This window comes from Lampetra planeri, chromosome 9 (genome assembly GCF_965212315.1).
Source record: "Lampetra planeri chromosome 9, kcLamPlan1.2.h2, whole genome shotgun sequence".
Taxonomy (NCBI): Eukaryota; Metazoa; Chordata; class Hyperoartia; order Petromyzontiformes; family Petromyzontidae; genus Lampetra; species Lampetra planeri.
The window spans coordinates 7443783-7459231 of NC_136115.1; the positions used below are offsets into that span (position 1 = coordinate 7443783).

Here is a 15449-nt window from a genome sequence, read left to right on the forward strand (position 1 = left end):
TGCCAGGTGTAGTTGATCTTGTGTGAAGTGATGGGTGAAACCCTCTTTCCACGCTGCTTGTTGAATAGATGATTGCATATAATTAGATGTGATAATGATGACATTAAATCAGTAAAACATGTGCTTGCCCAGAATTATGTCCATGCCTTCTTTACTTGTGTAGTGGTGATACGCGCTGGGGGTATACGTCGTGTGCCAGCGCGTATGTACGGGTGTGTGTGTGGTGACGCGCGCTGACGGGGAGGAGCAGGCGTCAGCGCGGGTGGGGGTAGTGCTGCTGATTGGCTGTGTGCCGGTGACGCGCTGAGAGGGAGTGATCGGGTGGCAGCGCGGTGTGATTGGTCGAGGAGTGGAAACACGCGCTGGGCGGAAACGGATCGTAGAGATAGCGCATGGTGATTGGGTAACTGAGGAGCGGTGCCGACGTTGAGGTCCGCATCCGCTCCGTCTCTCGGGAGGAAGGGGTATATAAGGTGATGCACAGAGGAGTAGAGGGAAGAAGTGGAACCATCTAGGAATGAAGACGAAGGTGCAGAGATAGAGCCCGGAGAGGAGAGTAATGGAGAGTAAGGGAGAGTAATGTAGAGTAATGGAGAGTAATGTACAAGGTGTAGCCAGAGAGAGTGTAAGGTCTACACGAGCCGAGTAATGCATACGGTGTAGCCAGAGAGAGTGTAAGGTCTACACGAGCCGAGTAATGCATACGGTGTAGCCAGAGAGAGTATAAGGTCTACACGAGATAGGTACTGAAGAGTGTGTAGCCGGAGTTGTAAGGTCTACACGAGACGGGTACTGAAGAGTGTGTAGCCAGATGTGTAAAGTCTACACGAGACGAGTGAAGAGTGTAGCGGAGGCGTAAGGTCTACACGAGACGAGTAAAGAGTGTAGCAGAGGCGCAGAGTCTACACGAGACGAGAGAAGAGTGTAGCCGAGGCGCGGAGTCTACACGAGGCACAGAGAGCCAGCAGCACAGAATCTACGGGAGTCGAGAGAAGTGTGGAGCGGAGAGAAGAGGTCACGAGTTGTATCGTGGTATGGTGACCGTACTGTGAAGAAGAGAGGCTACGCGTTGTATCGTTCAAGTCAAGATTTAATAAAAGAAGTGTGTTCCCGTCAAAGGAGTTTCCTGCCGTCATTTCCAATACTTCACTTGTATGTTTTCAGCCTTGCCTGAACCGCTATGCACACCTCTGAATGAGCACACCCCAGGTGCATCCTTGGAAGCTCTCAACTGTGTTTTGTAGTATAATTCCTTGTTATGTCACTTGCAAAGTCAACCCGACATGGAACGGATCAAAGAAATGATGTATTGCCAAACTGTAGAGAGCTATACATGAACTAGCTACAACATTTAGTTGCTGATTGCCATATAATTTGTGTTTACGAGCTCATTATAAACATACATGATTTCACAGCTGCTGATTTTCATTAGAATTTTAGCTGATGAATTAATTATCAAGCAGAGGCCTTTTTTATGATGTCCATAACCATGACTGGTTGACGTGATATATAACTTTCCAGTGTCCTATCATCAAATTGAAGCAAAAATTGTAACTTACAGTATTGCCATACAGCTGAATCGTTATGTGGTGATACAATGAATTTCAACAATTGGGTCATGCATATCCAGTGATAAGGGAACTACTGCAGTCAAAATAAAACATGTCATTTTCCGAATGTGCATGTCCAAACATGAAAAAAATTGTTCAGCTGGAAGTGAGAAGTGGGACAGGACTCTTTAAGATGCACGAGAGCAAATTGCTGTTTGTTTTACAGTAAATTATTTCAGCACCTTCACCCAGCATGTGAACGCATATAAAAAAAAAAGTAATCAGAATGATGACGCTTGTATGCAGTTTTACAGCAGCTTCTGAGTGTATTGTAAATGTTATTTGCTTTGGACCAAATTTAAACAGCACAAGAAGAATGTGTTCCAATCTGCTATTTGCCTATTTATTTAAATTTCTGTTTATCCTATTTAAGCCTTCAAGACCCGCTATGACGTGTTTTGCATTTGTGTGCAACCACCTTCAATTGTTGAGCAAAGTGTATTTAGTTTTTCAACCATATCCCACGTTTCATTTCCATTGGTTGTTACTATTACTAAATTGCCCGTCATCAGAAAATCTAATGGGAATATTTGTTTCCTCCACGTACGTTAATGCCTGTATTTCTAAAATACAAATTTCACAAAACATACTAATCAACAGACATTCTTCTTAGCTCACAGAATTGCTGTTTTCGTGCACCCCTGATGATACACAATGGTCATCTAATCCTAGACTACCTTGGACTTCCTCCAGCGATGCTCCTCTCTTCTGACTCGTTTTGTCAACCCTCTCAGTTCTCCGTTAAACTACAGGTGGCTGCGTGTTGAGCGAAGAAGGCCGAGCCGTTTCAGAGCCACCCTGTTAATGGCCGAGAATAGAAGCTGGCGATTCTGTCACGAGTCCATCGACCAGGCCGTTATTAATGGACGTGGTAATGCCGGCCCTTAAAGCTTCCTAGAACCAAACAGGATCCATTGACTATTGGCGGATCCAAAACGCATGGATCCAGCACTCTGTGGGAAGGTGCGTGTCCGAGAAGAGAAGCTGACGATACTGTCGCTAGTTCATGGACCAGGCCGTTATTAAGGGACGTTGAGCATGCTGGCCGTCGGAGCTTGCAGGAACCAAACAGGATCCATTGACTCTTGGCAGATCCAAAACGCATGGATCCAGCACTCTGTGGGAAGGTGCCAGTCCTGAAATCAGCCAGCACCAACCCAGTGAACATGCAATTTGGGACCCACGTTGGCATGTGCTTTAAACCATGAGACCAACGTTCTATGTTTACTGTAACGTCAATTTCACATTTCTGCGTTTAAGAAACGTTTTAAAAGACTGTTTTTAACCGTGCGGTGAAGCCCCTTACGAGAGAGATGGTGCTGAAATAAGGATTGAAGATGGTCCGTTAGATGGTATTGATATGTAAATAGTAAGTCGTTGGATATGTGGATAATAAGGGGACTGTTAATGTAACAAGGTCAGAGCGTGAGCCTGTGTTTTGCTACAGTCGATACCAATCTACAACATAGTGTTCCGTGGTTGTCCTGCATAGCTCCACGATTTGATTTCAGGTTGTGCTGCGTTTTGTTTTAATGATGAAAGCGTATTCAGGAACTGTACACTAGTACTGTATTTAATTTTCCGAATAAGATCCCAGCACGTGGAGCAAACCGTCGGACATCGTGCCGAACAATGTGCGGTAGAACCCAAAAAACACAGCACCAATGTGCACTTTTGATATCACTATATAAGGTAGATATTTTGCTGTGACGGTTTCCCCTGAAGACGGAAGCTTGTGTTGCCTCCGAAACGTCGTGATTTTTATTGTTTTATTTTTATTAATTTTAATTTCATTTTTTACCTACGTGACTTTACCGAAAGAACTAAGAGTATGAGTACAGCACCAATTGACCAATCTGTTCATAACACATTTTCTGGCCACCGGACGCTACCGATTGTACAATCCCCGTAGGGATGATGACGAGCTGCCAGCCTAACCTGAAATGTGCACTTTTGATATCTAAATTATCTCACTCGTGAGCCAAGTGTTATTCTGGCCTCAAATATTCTGATTTGTATGCATCCGTGCTGCAATATTATACAGTAAAAATGTTGTATTAAAACTATCCAATGCCACAGTTGCTCTCATACAATATAAGACTCCTTTAAAAATGTATTGTGTGGAGGTCGGCAAACAGTAGTTTCAAAAAGAATGAGAATTCATAAAATAAGTAGATTCTATTTTTCCTCTGCCACTGCAATTGAGTCTGCACATTGCTTTCATGGCTCAATATTATGGAATATTGCTACTGCATTTGATCAAAAGAAAAGAAAAAAAGCACATACAACCTCAGTTAAAGTGGCTTATTATTTATTTATCCTTTGTAAGCTTGAGACTGGGATTGGTTGAGATGGAGCTAAGAGAATTCGGTCACTTCTGGTTGAATCATTAGCTTCACCGTGGTTGGGGGAGCCCCAGGTACTGACGAGGGGGCAAGACTGGAACGCTGAAGCCATTGCCCCAATGCATTAAGTGTCTGACATCTTAATGACACACGAGGTCCCCATGAAAATTGCAGTATCTGTTCAGTCAAGCATTGCTGGACATGTTGTCATAAGTGTTTGTTGTGACAGGTCCGATTAGCACGATTGGCTACGTCGGGTCCGACATAAGTTGTACATATATACAGATGTCACAGGCTGTGTGCACAACAACCAAAATCACACTGGTAGGGAAACACCCGTTAAAGGAAATAAAAACACGCATAAAACTGGAAATTTATTTTAAATTCATTCCCTCAAAAGTAACACGTACAGTCAAAATAAACCCAACTGAATGAATACCTCGGTGTATGCATAACTTGGTTTCATATATTTGTATTCTCTGGGTTTTTCGATATCTACGTGACTTTACCGAAAAACTCAAAGAATATGAATTCCTGCAGTCACGAAAGCTTTAAGTCAAGATTTCATACATTTGATTGGACATATCAAACCTAAGATGTTTATTATTTTCAGCAACGTAAATTACGCCTTTTTCTAAGCAATAAATAAAATATTTGGCTAGATTTTTTTTTCAAATGTACACATTTTACATAATTACTGTATGCAAAGGTTGACATCTTATATAGTGCTAGGATTATTGAACTGTTATTGTTTTAGATCGGCAGACAACCTAACAACATCTTTACTACGAACAAGCCTCTGTCTTGTTGTAAAACAATATAAAACACTGCAGTAATATCAAACATAAATGCAAATGTACACATTTAGCCACCGAAAATAAATTCATGTAATGTTTTGATGCGAAAAAAGTGCATAAATTGAACAGATGGAAAACAGGAAGGTGAGTGGTCTTTTTTGATTGTTTGTGGTATGTTTAAGAAATTGCAATGAAACTACTTTAGCTTCATGAAATCATGTAAAGTTCATCACTTTGATGATAGATTGACCACTGTTATAAGCAGTACAAAACCAAGAAAAGCCACTAGACATTGAAACAATGTTTAAAGCATTAAATGCTTTGAATCAAGTTAACTGTACAAGCTTTGACTCATTCACATAATTCCAAATAACAAATGTATGCGTGTGTTCATTTCAAAGTCATGCCTTTAACATAACTTCTAAGGAAATATATGCTCCTTGTCTTGCTTTTGCTTGGTGCCAGTAGATGTCCATTACTCACAATGTGGTCGGCTGTAGATCTGAAGAGCCTTAAATTCACTCCATACAGGACAAAATCCATGATGCACTTCACAGGCCCCTCATCACTTCCCACTACATTTGCCACACCCCCTCACAATCTTCGTGTAAATTCGACCCTCCATATTAGGTCTTGTTTGGCCTCAAAAATAGCCAAGTCCTGGGACAACAGTCACAATGGTTTGCCAAACACTGCATTTCCTGATCAGCATATATAAATGTACAGCGAAATAAACGTCTCACTGTAGAGCTCTCTATACTTCCATGTAGCCTTAATAACACAATTGCCTTCTTCTGACCTATTAGATCACTGTGCTGATATTGTGATGTGTTTTCCGTTGTGGCTTCTTCTTGATAGTTAAATAAAAAAAACCCATAAAAAGAGTCGCTCACATTCATTTAAAAATCGAACACACATCTATTAATAAACTTCGCTCTCCTTCCAAGCTCGACGTGGAAACACATTTTCGACAAAAAACAAAAGTCACCACCGCATCAGGCAACTTATGTGGTGGATGCCTCACATGGGAAGGCCCTCTGCCCTGGGGCCTTGCAAGCTCGTCTCTGATTGGTAGACGACGGTGGCGGGCTCCTTGAGCTCTGATCCCGCACGCTCAAAGAGAGCGATGGTGCGGTCGTCTGGACTCTTCTTGCGTGCCGTGTCGGGGCAGTTCTGCACAAAGATGACCCTGTTGTAGGCTTTGAGGCGGCGCCAGAGCTGCACGTACACTTTGCACTGCACGTACATGAAGACGAGGCCTCCCGTGAACCCAATGGCCACCACAATCAGCTTGGTCCAGAACGGCCATTCCAAGATGCCTGAAATAATGACAGCACACACACCTCAACTAAATGACACAGATCAGCTTCTTTGGTTGATTGCTTGAGTGCAAATATCTCATCTGATTCACATTAATGAAACATTTACATTATTGTATCACTTGATGGCAGTCGACCCCAACACCCTGGCTGCCCATCCTGGCACACATCTCTCCGCCACCCATCCGGCGCAATGCTGCAACCCTCCCAGAAGTCTTGGGAATCGAGAAAAACAGTCGCCCCTTCCCATTCATCAGGACCTTAATAACTTCCGTCGTCATCACTTGAAGTCACGCAAGCCCTTTGGGACCCATGCGCTTAACCTGAAACAATGCGAATTCAACTCCGATGAAGCTTGGAAAGCTGAATGGAGGTCAAATAAACTCACAAACAAACACCATTTGATAGATCCAACACAGAATATCCCTGGTTTTCATCTTCCACAAAGCTCATGGTTCACCCTAAACTGCATCCGTGTAAACCATGGCAGATGCGGATACCTGATGCACAAATGGAATATTAAAAACTGTCCAGTGTGTGACTGTGGTCATCCGGGATCAGACCATACAATGTATAACACAAATACGAAGAAGACATCGCAGCGATGCACTCCACTGCTCCTGCCCTGGTTGTCTGGGCTTGACCACCTGAATGTGAAATTGTAGTTGTTGCTCTGCATCTACATCAGCTATACGATAGAATAAGAAGCGGATGACTGCTTCATTCTAAGACATGCGATAAGAGGATTTGCAAGCCACGTGATATTCGCATTGTCAAAGCTGCCAACTGAACAATGCTAAATGTATAATAAAAACAGTGCAGTCAAATAAAATAACTAATACCATCATTTCAATACACTCTATTTGAAAATGCATGAGCCGAATGAGTTTAATCTATTCTCATTGGCAATGAAGCCTTGGGTAATAATCACTATGTATCAACAGTTGTTACGACTGTAACTCCTATATCAGTGTTATATCTGAAATATAGATGTTCTTGTCAAAAATCAAAAACAACGATGTTCTTGTCAAAATTATGTTACATCGTCGAGTTTGTCCCCTTTACAGCAGACAATAACTTTCTGGAATTTTCTACAGGCGGTTTCACAATGAAACCTACCATACTGCCAAAGGAAGTAGCCGCTGGCCAATTCATCTGCCAAAATTTGAATAGTAAATATGTATCAGCAGCATCCCCCCCTGCAAATGGCTGTTTTTTGTATATACTGTGTGCGTTTAGAGTAGCTTATGTCTAGAGAAGCTGGCTGTCATAGTTTGGTAAAATGTGAAGTAATCGTTAAACCATAGACCAATGTATTTATTTTTAAATTCTAAAGTAGGAATGCTGATCCACTAAAGATATATTATGCTGAAAATGAAACAAGTAACTCCATCACCAACAGTGACTGTTTTTCACATTTCATCTGCAGAATTATTCTCAAGTAGACTGGTTAAACAGGCTGGAATTCAGGTAGTCTGCCATTTCTCCCACACGACTCAATGTCTGCAAAACTGGTCGAGACATCTATGATTACGACTCTCACCGTTCTCCTGCCCGTGCCGTATCTCCTCCGCTGTCCGATCGATGAGCACGTACAGTGACCACACCACACAGGTGATGGCGATAATGTGGAATGTGACGGAGCAGATTATTTTTCGCCGTTCACTCGTGGTCATCTGCAGTTTCTCCCACTGCAGGAGAAAGTACAGAATCCCATGAGCAGGTTGTCCAGATGCCCTGGTATACAATGCATAGCATGAGGAGGGGGGCTGAAGACTTAGCACCCCCTTAAAAAAATGTACGGTCAAGTCAAAAAATGTAGGTACAAAAGTAATGGGCATCGCAACCTTTCTGCATATACATCGGGTCAGCTAGATTAGAACACATGCTATATTTATGTTTTACACTCTTAACTAGGTTTAATGCATACCTCAGAAAGAGTTATTCCAAGCAATAATCTAGGATTTTTGTAAGTTTGATCCAAGTTGAATATTTTGTAAGGCTTTGACGTTGATCTGCACGAGAGATGCCATTAACAGCGAATGTCTCGTCTGCGTTGACTGTGACAATCACAGCTGTATCCCATGATGGTCTTGCTGGAAGTGGTTCGCTACCCCTTGGCAAAGTGAGATACACTGCTGAGTTACAACTCACTTGAAGGGTTGGCACCTCCAAGGACATAATCAAGGGAAGATGAACATCTTATAATGACAGAATAGGGGAGAACCACATATAAATGTACTGCCTTGCGAAGTGGATTATTATGCAAATGACAAAAACAAGGACTTTTAATGTCCCAGGAAAACTCATATTTCTTAGGATGGCAACCTCAATAAGAGTATGATCCTGAGAAAACCAGGACAGGTGGCAAACCCTACTCACTTGGCTGGTCAGGCTGCTGTCGGAATTTAGGTCATGCTCATCAGCCTGGTTCACAAACTGGACTGAGCTGGTTTCTAAGCGTTTGTAGGAATGCAGTAATAATACGAGTCGTGTTACATCAGGCAGTGCAGCGCATTAGAGTTCCCGTAGTTTTTTTACGTGCAATATTAAGCTGGCATATAATGAATGAACAAAGACAAATGCATATAAGAAAGTGTTTAAACTAGTGGTTTGTAACCTGGGGTGCACGCACCCCCTGGGGATGCGAGACATGGCCATATTTTTTAGAAGGTAAATCATCGAAACACAAATTAAGCATGGGCACGTAAGTACAACTACTTTGTTTCAAACACATGTATTTATTAACATTATGAATGTTTTAACGATTGAGAACCAAAGGGGTACAAAGCTGCAGTGAAGGTTAAAAACCACTGGTTTAAACTATTACCGTATTTTTGCTCCATTTCCTCAAACTGGCGACCTCTGGACAATTCAGAGGTCGCCAGCAGTTTGATGTCCCGGCGTGGCAGTTGAAATATCGGGCAGGGTTCTTAAATCCCCACCCCCCACCCCACCTTCTGTCCACCCAGAAGTATATAAATAAGTACACCACAGTCAATCAGCAGGTAGTGTGTGGTGGGGTAAAGTGTGGGTACTGCTACCTCTTCCAAAAAGTCTGTCTAGTGTGGAAGAGTAGGTGGAATAAGCGATCGAGGCTGTCCGAAGCTCCCCTAACAGCTCCTTCTAGTAGATTCTCTTCCTCCAGCAGTGGCCAGAGCAAGTAATTTCAGGGCTGCACATTCAACTTTCTCAGCTTTCTTGTTGGTTTCTATTCAGTGCTAAGGCTGCCGTAGTTCTTTTTATTTTCAGAAGGTTACAATATGTTGCAATAGAAGTCATTTTGATGGCTGTCAAGGTCACCTTCTTAGCAGTCTGCAAACAACCTGAAGCTGCATACATCAACTGGCGATCAGTGTAAAGCTTTGTGTGGCTACATTAGCTTGCGCACGGGGTACTTGTGATGTCAGCATCTCAAACAGATACTGTAGAGCAGGGTATAAGTAGACTTAAGTAGCATTGTGGAATTGTAATGCCTTTTAATCCACTTCTTACGTTTTATACTCTCATATCTTATCATTAATACCAATTGTATTCTCCAACCCATTCTTTTTTGCACCACAAAATACTAAAATATATGTACTTTCAACTTATTTCGCACCGTACGCCGACTTAAATATATAGTGCAGCATGCATTGCGTAGCTATATATTAATGTATTGTAATGGAAAGGCCTATAGATAATGGCAATGTGATATTTACTTCTCATACAATCTAGAGTACTTATGTTATTAGGGTACGATTTAACCTTTGTTTGAATCCTGTTCATGAACTACAGCATGAATTTTGATGAATGACAGAGCTCTTTCAAAAGGTCTTGGTCTCATTAGAAATATAACTGCCCTTCGTGGCTCGTCTGACCTGATTTTTACTCCAAATGTCCAAACCTTTTGTAGAACGTGTAATGAGTTTTGTGCAATGAAACAGACATTGCATTACTGTGATTTCAGTTACATTCATGAAAAGTAAAAGTATACATAAAACCTTGATTTGAAGTTCGTGACTGCAGGAATCCATACTCTTTGGTTCTTTCGGTAAAGTCACGTAGGTAGAAAATAAAATTAAAATAAATCACGACGTTTCGGGTGCAACACAAGCGTCTGTCATCAGGTGGGAAAGCATGGTCTGCTGCTGAGGCAGACTGTTTTAAAAGGTTTTAAATGGGTGTAGCCCAAGGGTCATAAAGAAGTAGCCGGGGCTAGTGATGTTAATTTGAGAAATTAGCATGTAACTGTAAGATAGGAAAGCGGCCTCCTATAGACGAGGACACAGAAGTGGCTATGTTAATGTGAGAGATGAGCATGATGTTAATGTGAGAAATTAGAGGGCACAGAAGTGGCTATGTTAATGTGAGAGATGAGCATGATGTTAATGTGAGAAATTAGAGGGCACAGAAGTGGCTATGTTAATGTGAGAGATTAGCATGATGTTAATGTGAGAAATTAGAGGGCACGGAAGTGGCTATGTTAATGTGAGAGATTAGCATGATGTTAATGTGAGAAATTAGAGGGCACAGAAGCGGCTATGTTAATGTGAGAGATTAGCATGATGTTAATGTGAGAAATTAGAGGGCACGGAAGTGGCTATGTTAATGTGAGAGATTAGCATGATGTTAATGTGAGAAATTAGAGGGCACAGAAGCGGCTATGTTAATGTGAGAGATTAGCATGATGTTAATGTGAGAAATTAGAGGGCACGGAAGTGGCTATGTTAATGTGAGAGATTAGCATGATGTTAATGTGAGAAATTAGAGGGCACAGAAGCGGCTATGTTAATGTGAGAGATTAGCATGATGTTAACGTGAGAAATTAGAGGGCACGGAAGTGGCTATGTTAATATGAGAGCTTAGCATGATGTTAATGTGAGAAATTAGAGGGCACGGAAGTGGCTATGTTAATTTGAGAGATTAGGATGATGCTAATGTGAGAAATTTGCATGTAATTGTAGAAAAGGAGGGTGAGCATGAGAGATCTAAGAGAGAGGTATAGAGAGACACAGAGAGTCGGAAATAACAGCTGACATAGGCAGGTAGGATGGAAACATCACAGTCAGTTAAGACTTTACCTGGTTAATAACGTCCTTCCAATGATTGCTCAGTTTGTACCCATTCTCTCGGTTGAAGTTGTGTCTGTGTTTATATATCTGGATGGCTTCATGAACAAATCTCTGAAGGTAGCCGGTAGGTTTGCAGAGTACCTCCGTCTTGAAAAAATACATTTCGTGTGAGCCCACATTGTTAAAACAATGATCGGCAACGGCAGAGGTATTGGTCCTACCATGTTTCAGATCTGTGTTCACGAACGCGGTCCGAGACATGTCATTTCGTTTCCCCAATGTAACTACTGCCGCAGCCACAACTCAGTTTGTAGACACCAGGGTATTGCATGTCAGGAATCACATCCTTTACAGATGGGATTAAATCACGGATTTTGTGTCTGTTTAAGTTTTTGGAATTTTTTTTGGTAACCCGTACATAGCAGAGGTTACCAAAAAGATAGCTCTCTTTTTGAAGCAGCTGTTCCCAGGATATTAGAAGTTGCTAAATAATACATCCCTCAAGACAATGTCTTTAAATGCTGTTCTCCCCTCTTCAGGAATCGTGAGATATTTTTATTCCCATGACATGCCCTGGTTTGTATGTACCTTCAAAGGTGCTAGCTCCACTGTTAACATGACATCTCTGAACGATTTTTAGTTGGCGACTTCCAGATATTTCATAGCTCACCAGGCTGCAAAGCTAACCTTCTGTATCATGCGTATTAAGGTACAGCGGAAAGTCATTACACTGGAGCTTCAGATTTGGTTGAACTTGAGGAGCGAAGAAAAGAAAAAACTAATTAAGTTCATGCCAAGTGCAATGGCTAAAACCACAATGCTTGACAGAGGTGAATGTCAAGTAATGACGCGGATAAAGATCACTTGTGAAGTGGTTTTAGGTGGACTGTCCACTGAATATAAAGGTGAAAGGAATATGTATCATTTTCAATCATGCCCACTGAGCCATGTTTGTATGCACGTGTGCGCGCGTGCGTGGGGAACGGTAGCGGTGGTTAGGGCACCCTGCTACGAACCTGACGATTGGAATAAGATTTCCACTCATGGCCAACATCGGTGATGCATATCTCAACCGGTCCTGGGCCTCCCCTAAGTTAACTCAGCCTTTAATGAGTATCTGATGCAGTGTGTACAAAGCAGCACTGGGGAGACAAAGGTGGCCGGGTGTGATCCTGGCCACACCACCCCATTATTATGTAGAGTGTTGTCCTTCAATAGGCACTCGCAAACACCACTTGCCCAATCAGTGTATGGCAATGTGTGTGTGTGTGTGCTTCTCAGACTTGCTTGGTATCCAGTACCGCAGTGGGTTATTGACAGTCAACACCGTGAAACATTACTTTGCGTGCACGTGAATATGCTCTCCATAATGCCATACCTGCATTGTTAGCAGGCACAATACGTTAGAAATTAATCGTTTTTAGACAAGAAGATTGAGGTATTTTTCAAAAGTATGATCGCCATTATATGAAGATAAAATGTAACTTGTATTTGGAATGGATGTTTAGGTCATGACAAGGCCCAGAGTAGCATGTAATAAAAAATATAACATCGCTGTGTTATTAAATATACAATACTGTATGTATTCTTATGTTTCGACAATCAACACAACATCTTATTTTTTAATGTTCACCATACCAGTCTTTAAGAAATACAGCCCTGTGTTAATCCACGAATTGATGAAGGCCTTCCCACACCGTGTCGGTAATGGGGGAGGCAGCCAGTGACTCAGTCTCCGTCCGGTAAACGCCGCTGCACCGGCGTTTCACCCCCCCCAACCCATCTGGTCCCTGAATGGGTTAACGAAGGCGGATCGCCCTCGTTGGGACCGAGCCGAAGCCAAGTGGCACACACCTTGCGCAGGGGCTTGAGTTTGCTCTCCATGATGAAGTCATACTTGCACAGCTCGCAGCAGCGAGTGTCCGAGCTCTTGATCCACTGCTGGAGGCAGCTCTGGTGCACGAAGCGTAGCGAGCCCGTGCAGTGGCACGGCGTGATGAGCACGTTCTCCTCCTCACCCTCGCAGTGGCAGATCCTGGCGCAACACGGGCACAGCAGCGAAATGTGAGTAGGTGGAGAGAAGATCCCCCCCCCACCTCTGTTGGTGAAGAATTATTCAAGGCGGGAATGGTGCAATAACAAAGACAAATGTCCCCTGTATATACTTAACAGACTGTTGGGGTAATTTCTGTTAACTAGCACCTATGAGGGCCAGCACAGCTCACGGATGGGGGGTGGGGGGCGACCAGCACCATTGCAGGCAAACCTGGTCTCCCCAGTTAAGATGTTTACACAACGTACTGTGGGTGCACATGTTGGACTGGGTCAACCTCGAAGAGGCCCGGGACCAATTCAGATATGCATCACCAATATTGGCCCTGGCCAGTAATCAAGCTCAGGTCGCTGTGGTTACAGAGCAGTGCCACTAACCACTGACCGGCAGCCCCTTTGCAATGTTCAGCGCTTTTAAGAAAAATTATTTTAAAAAATCTAATAATCAGCAGATGCTGCCGATGCAGTATACCCCACTATACGGCAGGGATTAGTCCCTCCCGGAAGTGATCCAGAAATCCATCATTTCAGGATCAGTTGTCCCACGGATTACGGGAGGAGTCACCAACCATGGGTAATCCGCTAATTTTAGAGACTTGAGGATTATTGGAGTATGATTATCATTTTGCTGTATGGCAATCGATTCACCTCTGCAGTCACTAGAAGTGCTACAGTGCCAAACAATGTAAAAATAATTAATTATTATAATTGTCATCCTGGATCACGACGATTCATAAACTTACCAGTGGGTTGAATGTTTCTATGCTAACTACTGATTAAGCTATACAATATCATGTACGTCAATTCTGATTGCCTCAATGTCCTTGATATTGGAGCATGCCATCATTTTGCTCAATAGGCTATGGCTGTGTAGCTTTTGAATAGTATAATGAATTGTCAAATCATGGCCGTGCACATGTATACTGCATTCTCATCTGCGAATGGTATATAATGTAGGCACGCATTCTCAGTAACTAAAATTCTCATGTCACCTTTGTTATACAGGAATTTACTCCATGTGCAATATCAGAATACTCACCCCACCTAAAATTGTCACACAAAGCACACCGGTCGCTACATAGGTAACAAAGTATATGTTTTGTGAATTGCACCAATTTTGATAAAAGTGAAGTGAGGATTGGGGAAAACCTGAACAAGGCGTTGCATTAAACTCAAGTGTCACAAGGTATGGCGAGCCTTGATTAATTTGTTCAAACTTTACAGTCTAGAAAGCACTGAGAATTATCGCACAGCATAGATCTATATATATAAAATCGCAAATCTGTCTGTCTGTCTGTGTGTCGCCGGACCATACGCAGTTTCATTGGACGGCGGTTGCCCCTGGCAACGGGTAGCGACGCATTCGCTGCGGGGTGGACGCCATTTTTAATTCCCGTTAAAAATATGCGCACGCATTAACACGCGACTCTGAGGTAAATTCATCAAAGTTTCACGTCCTCTTCACTCCCCCCCCACCACAATGTGTGCAATTACTATTATAGGGTCGGTAGATTATACAATTATAGCGATTAGACAGTATTATTGTAGCGCGGGGGGGGGGGGGGGTAACGGCCCCGGTACCCAGTCTCAGCCGGGTGGGCAATCTAGGCGAGGCCGGAGGCTCTGCACGGTACTAGGCCTCGACACCCCACCACACTATAGGCCGTACATATTACTGCACAGCGGCCGAGGAGATCGTGCCTGGGGGGGGGGGGGGCAGGGGTAGCAGCCCATCTGTGTATATATGTAAGGTTATTAAGAAATATATTTTTCACCCGGGCAACGCCGGGTACTTATGCTAGTATTTTATATTTTAATAGAAGGAATGGGAGCGGTTGCAATGGCTGCAGTATACAATAGCTCACTGTAGCACATTATAATGGGGGTGTGCGATATCAACGAGCGAATGGGGCAGTAGGCTTATGTTCATTTGCATTGCTAGCCGTGCACAACAAAGGAGTTGGCAAACACCATCTATAATGCTGTCAACGCTGTGTCTCACCTGCTCATAGTGCACGTTGTTAACACAGCCCCCAATAGACTTCAGCTAATAAAAGCAGTCATCAAAAATCAATACAGCAATGGAAATGTTTCAGCTGCATAATGGTTCCATTCTTATTCAGCATCATCAGTATGAGTCAGTTATTCACTGTCTTTTTATGCCTAAGGATGGCTATCATAAGAACCAAAAAATTAGAATGTCTCTAAAATGAAACAACTAAAAGCATTAGCGCTTAAACAACGCAGTTAAACTCTTCCTGTAGGTGACCAT

The 15449-nt window shown here is 42.8% G+C and overlaps 1 protein-coding gene across 4 annotated transcripts in view; it reads right to left on the reverse strand.

The window, feature by feature from the left end:
- Nucleotides 1–4316: 4316 nt before the first annotated feature.
- The window catches only part of LOC144720650 (E3 ubiquitin-protein ligase MARCHF1-like), a 229340-nt gene continuing 218207 nt past the window's right edge, over nucleotides 4317–15449 (reverse strand). For 3 of the 4 annotated variants that reach the window (XM_078597567.1, XM_078597568.1, XM_078597564.1), the window contains 3 exons: nucleotides 12980–13160; nucleotides 7615–7762; nucleotides 4317–6071 (listed from right to left, as the gene is read on the reverse strand). In XM_078597567.1, coding sequence (XP_078453693.1) covers nucleotides 5773–6071; nucleotides 7615–7762; nucleotides 12980–13160 — 628 coding nt within the window. In that variant the 3' untranslated portion in view covers nucleotides 4317–5772. Of the gene's footprint in view, nucleotides 6072–7614; nucleotides 7763–9435; nucleotides 11273–12979; nucleotides 13161–15449 lie in introns of those variants that run through there. The other variant, XM_078597565.1, reaches the window with a different exon arrangement.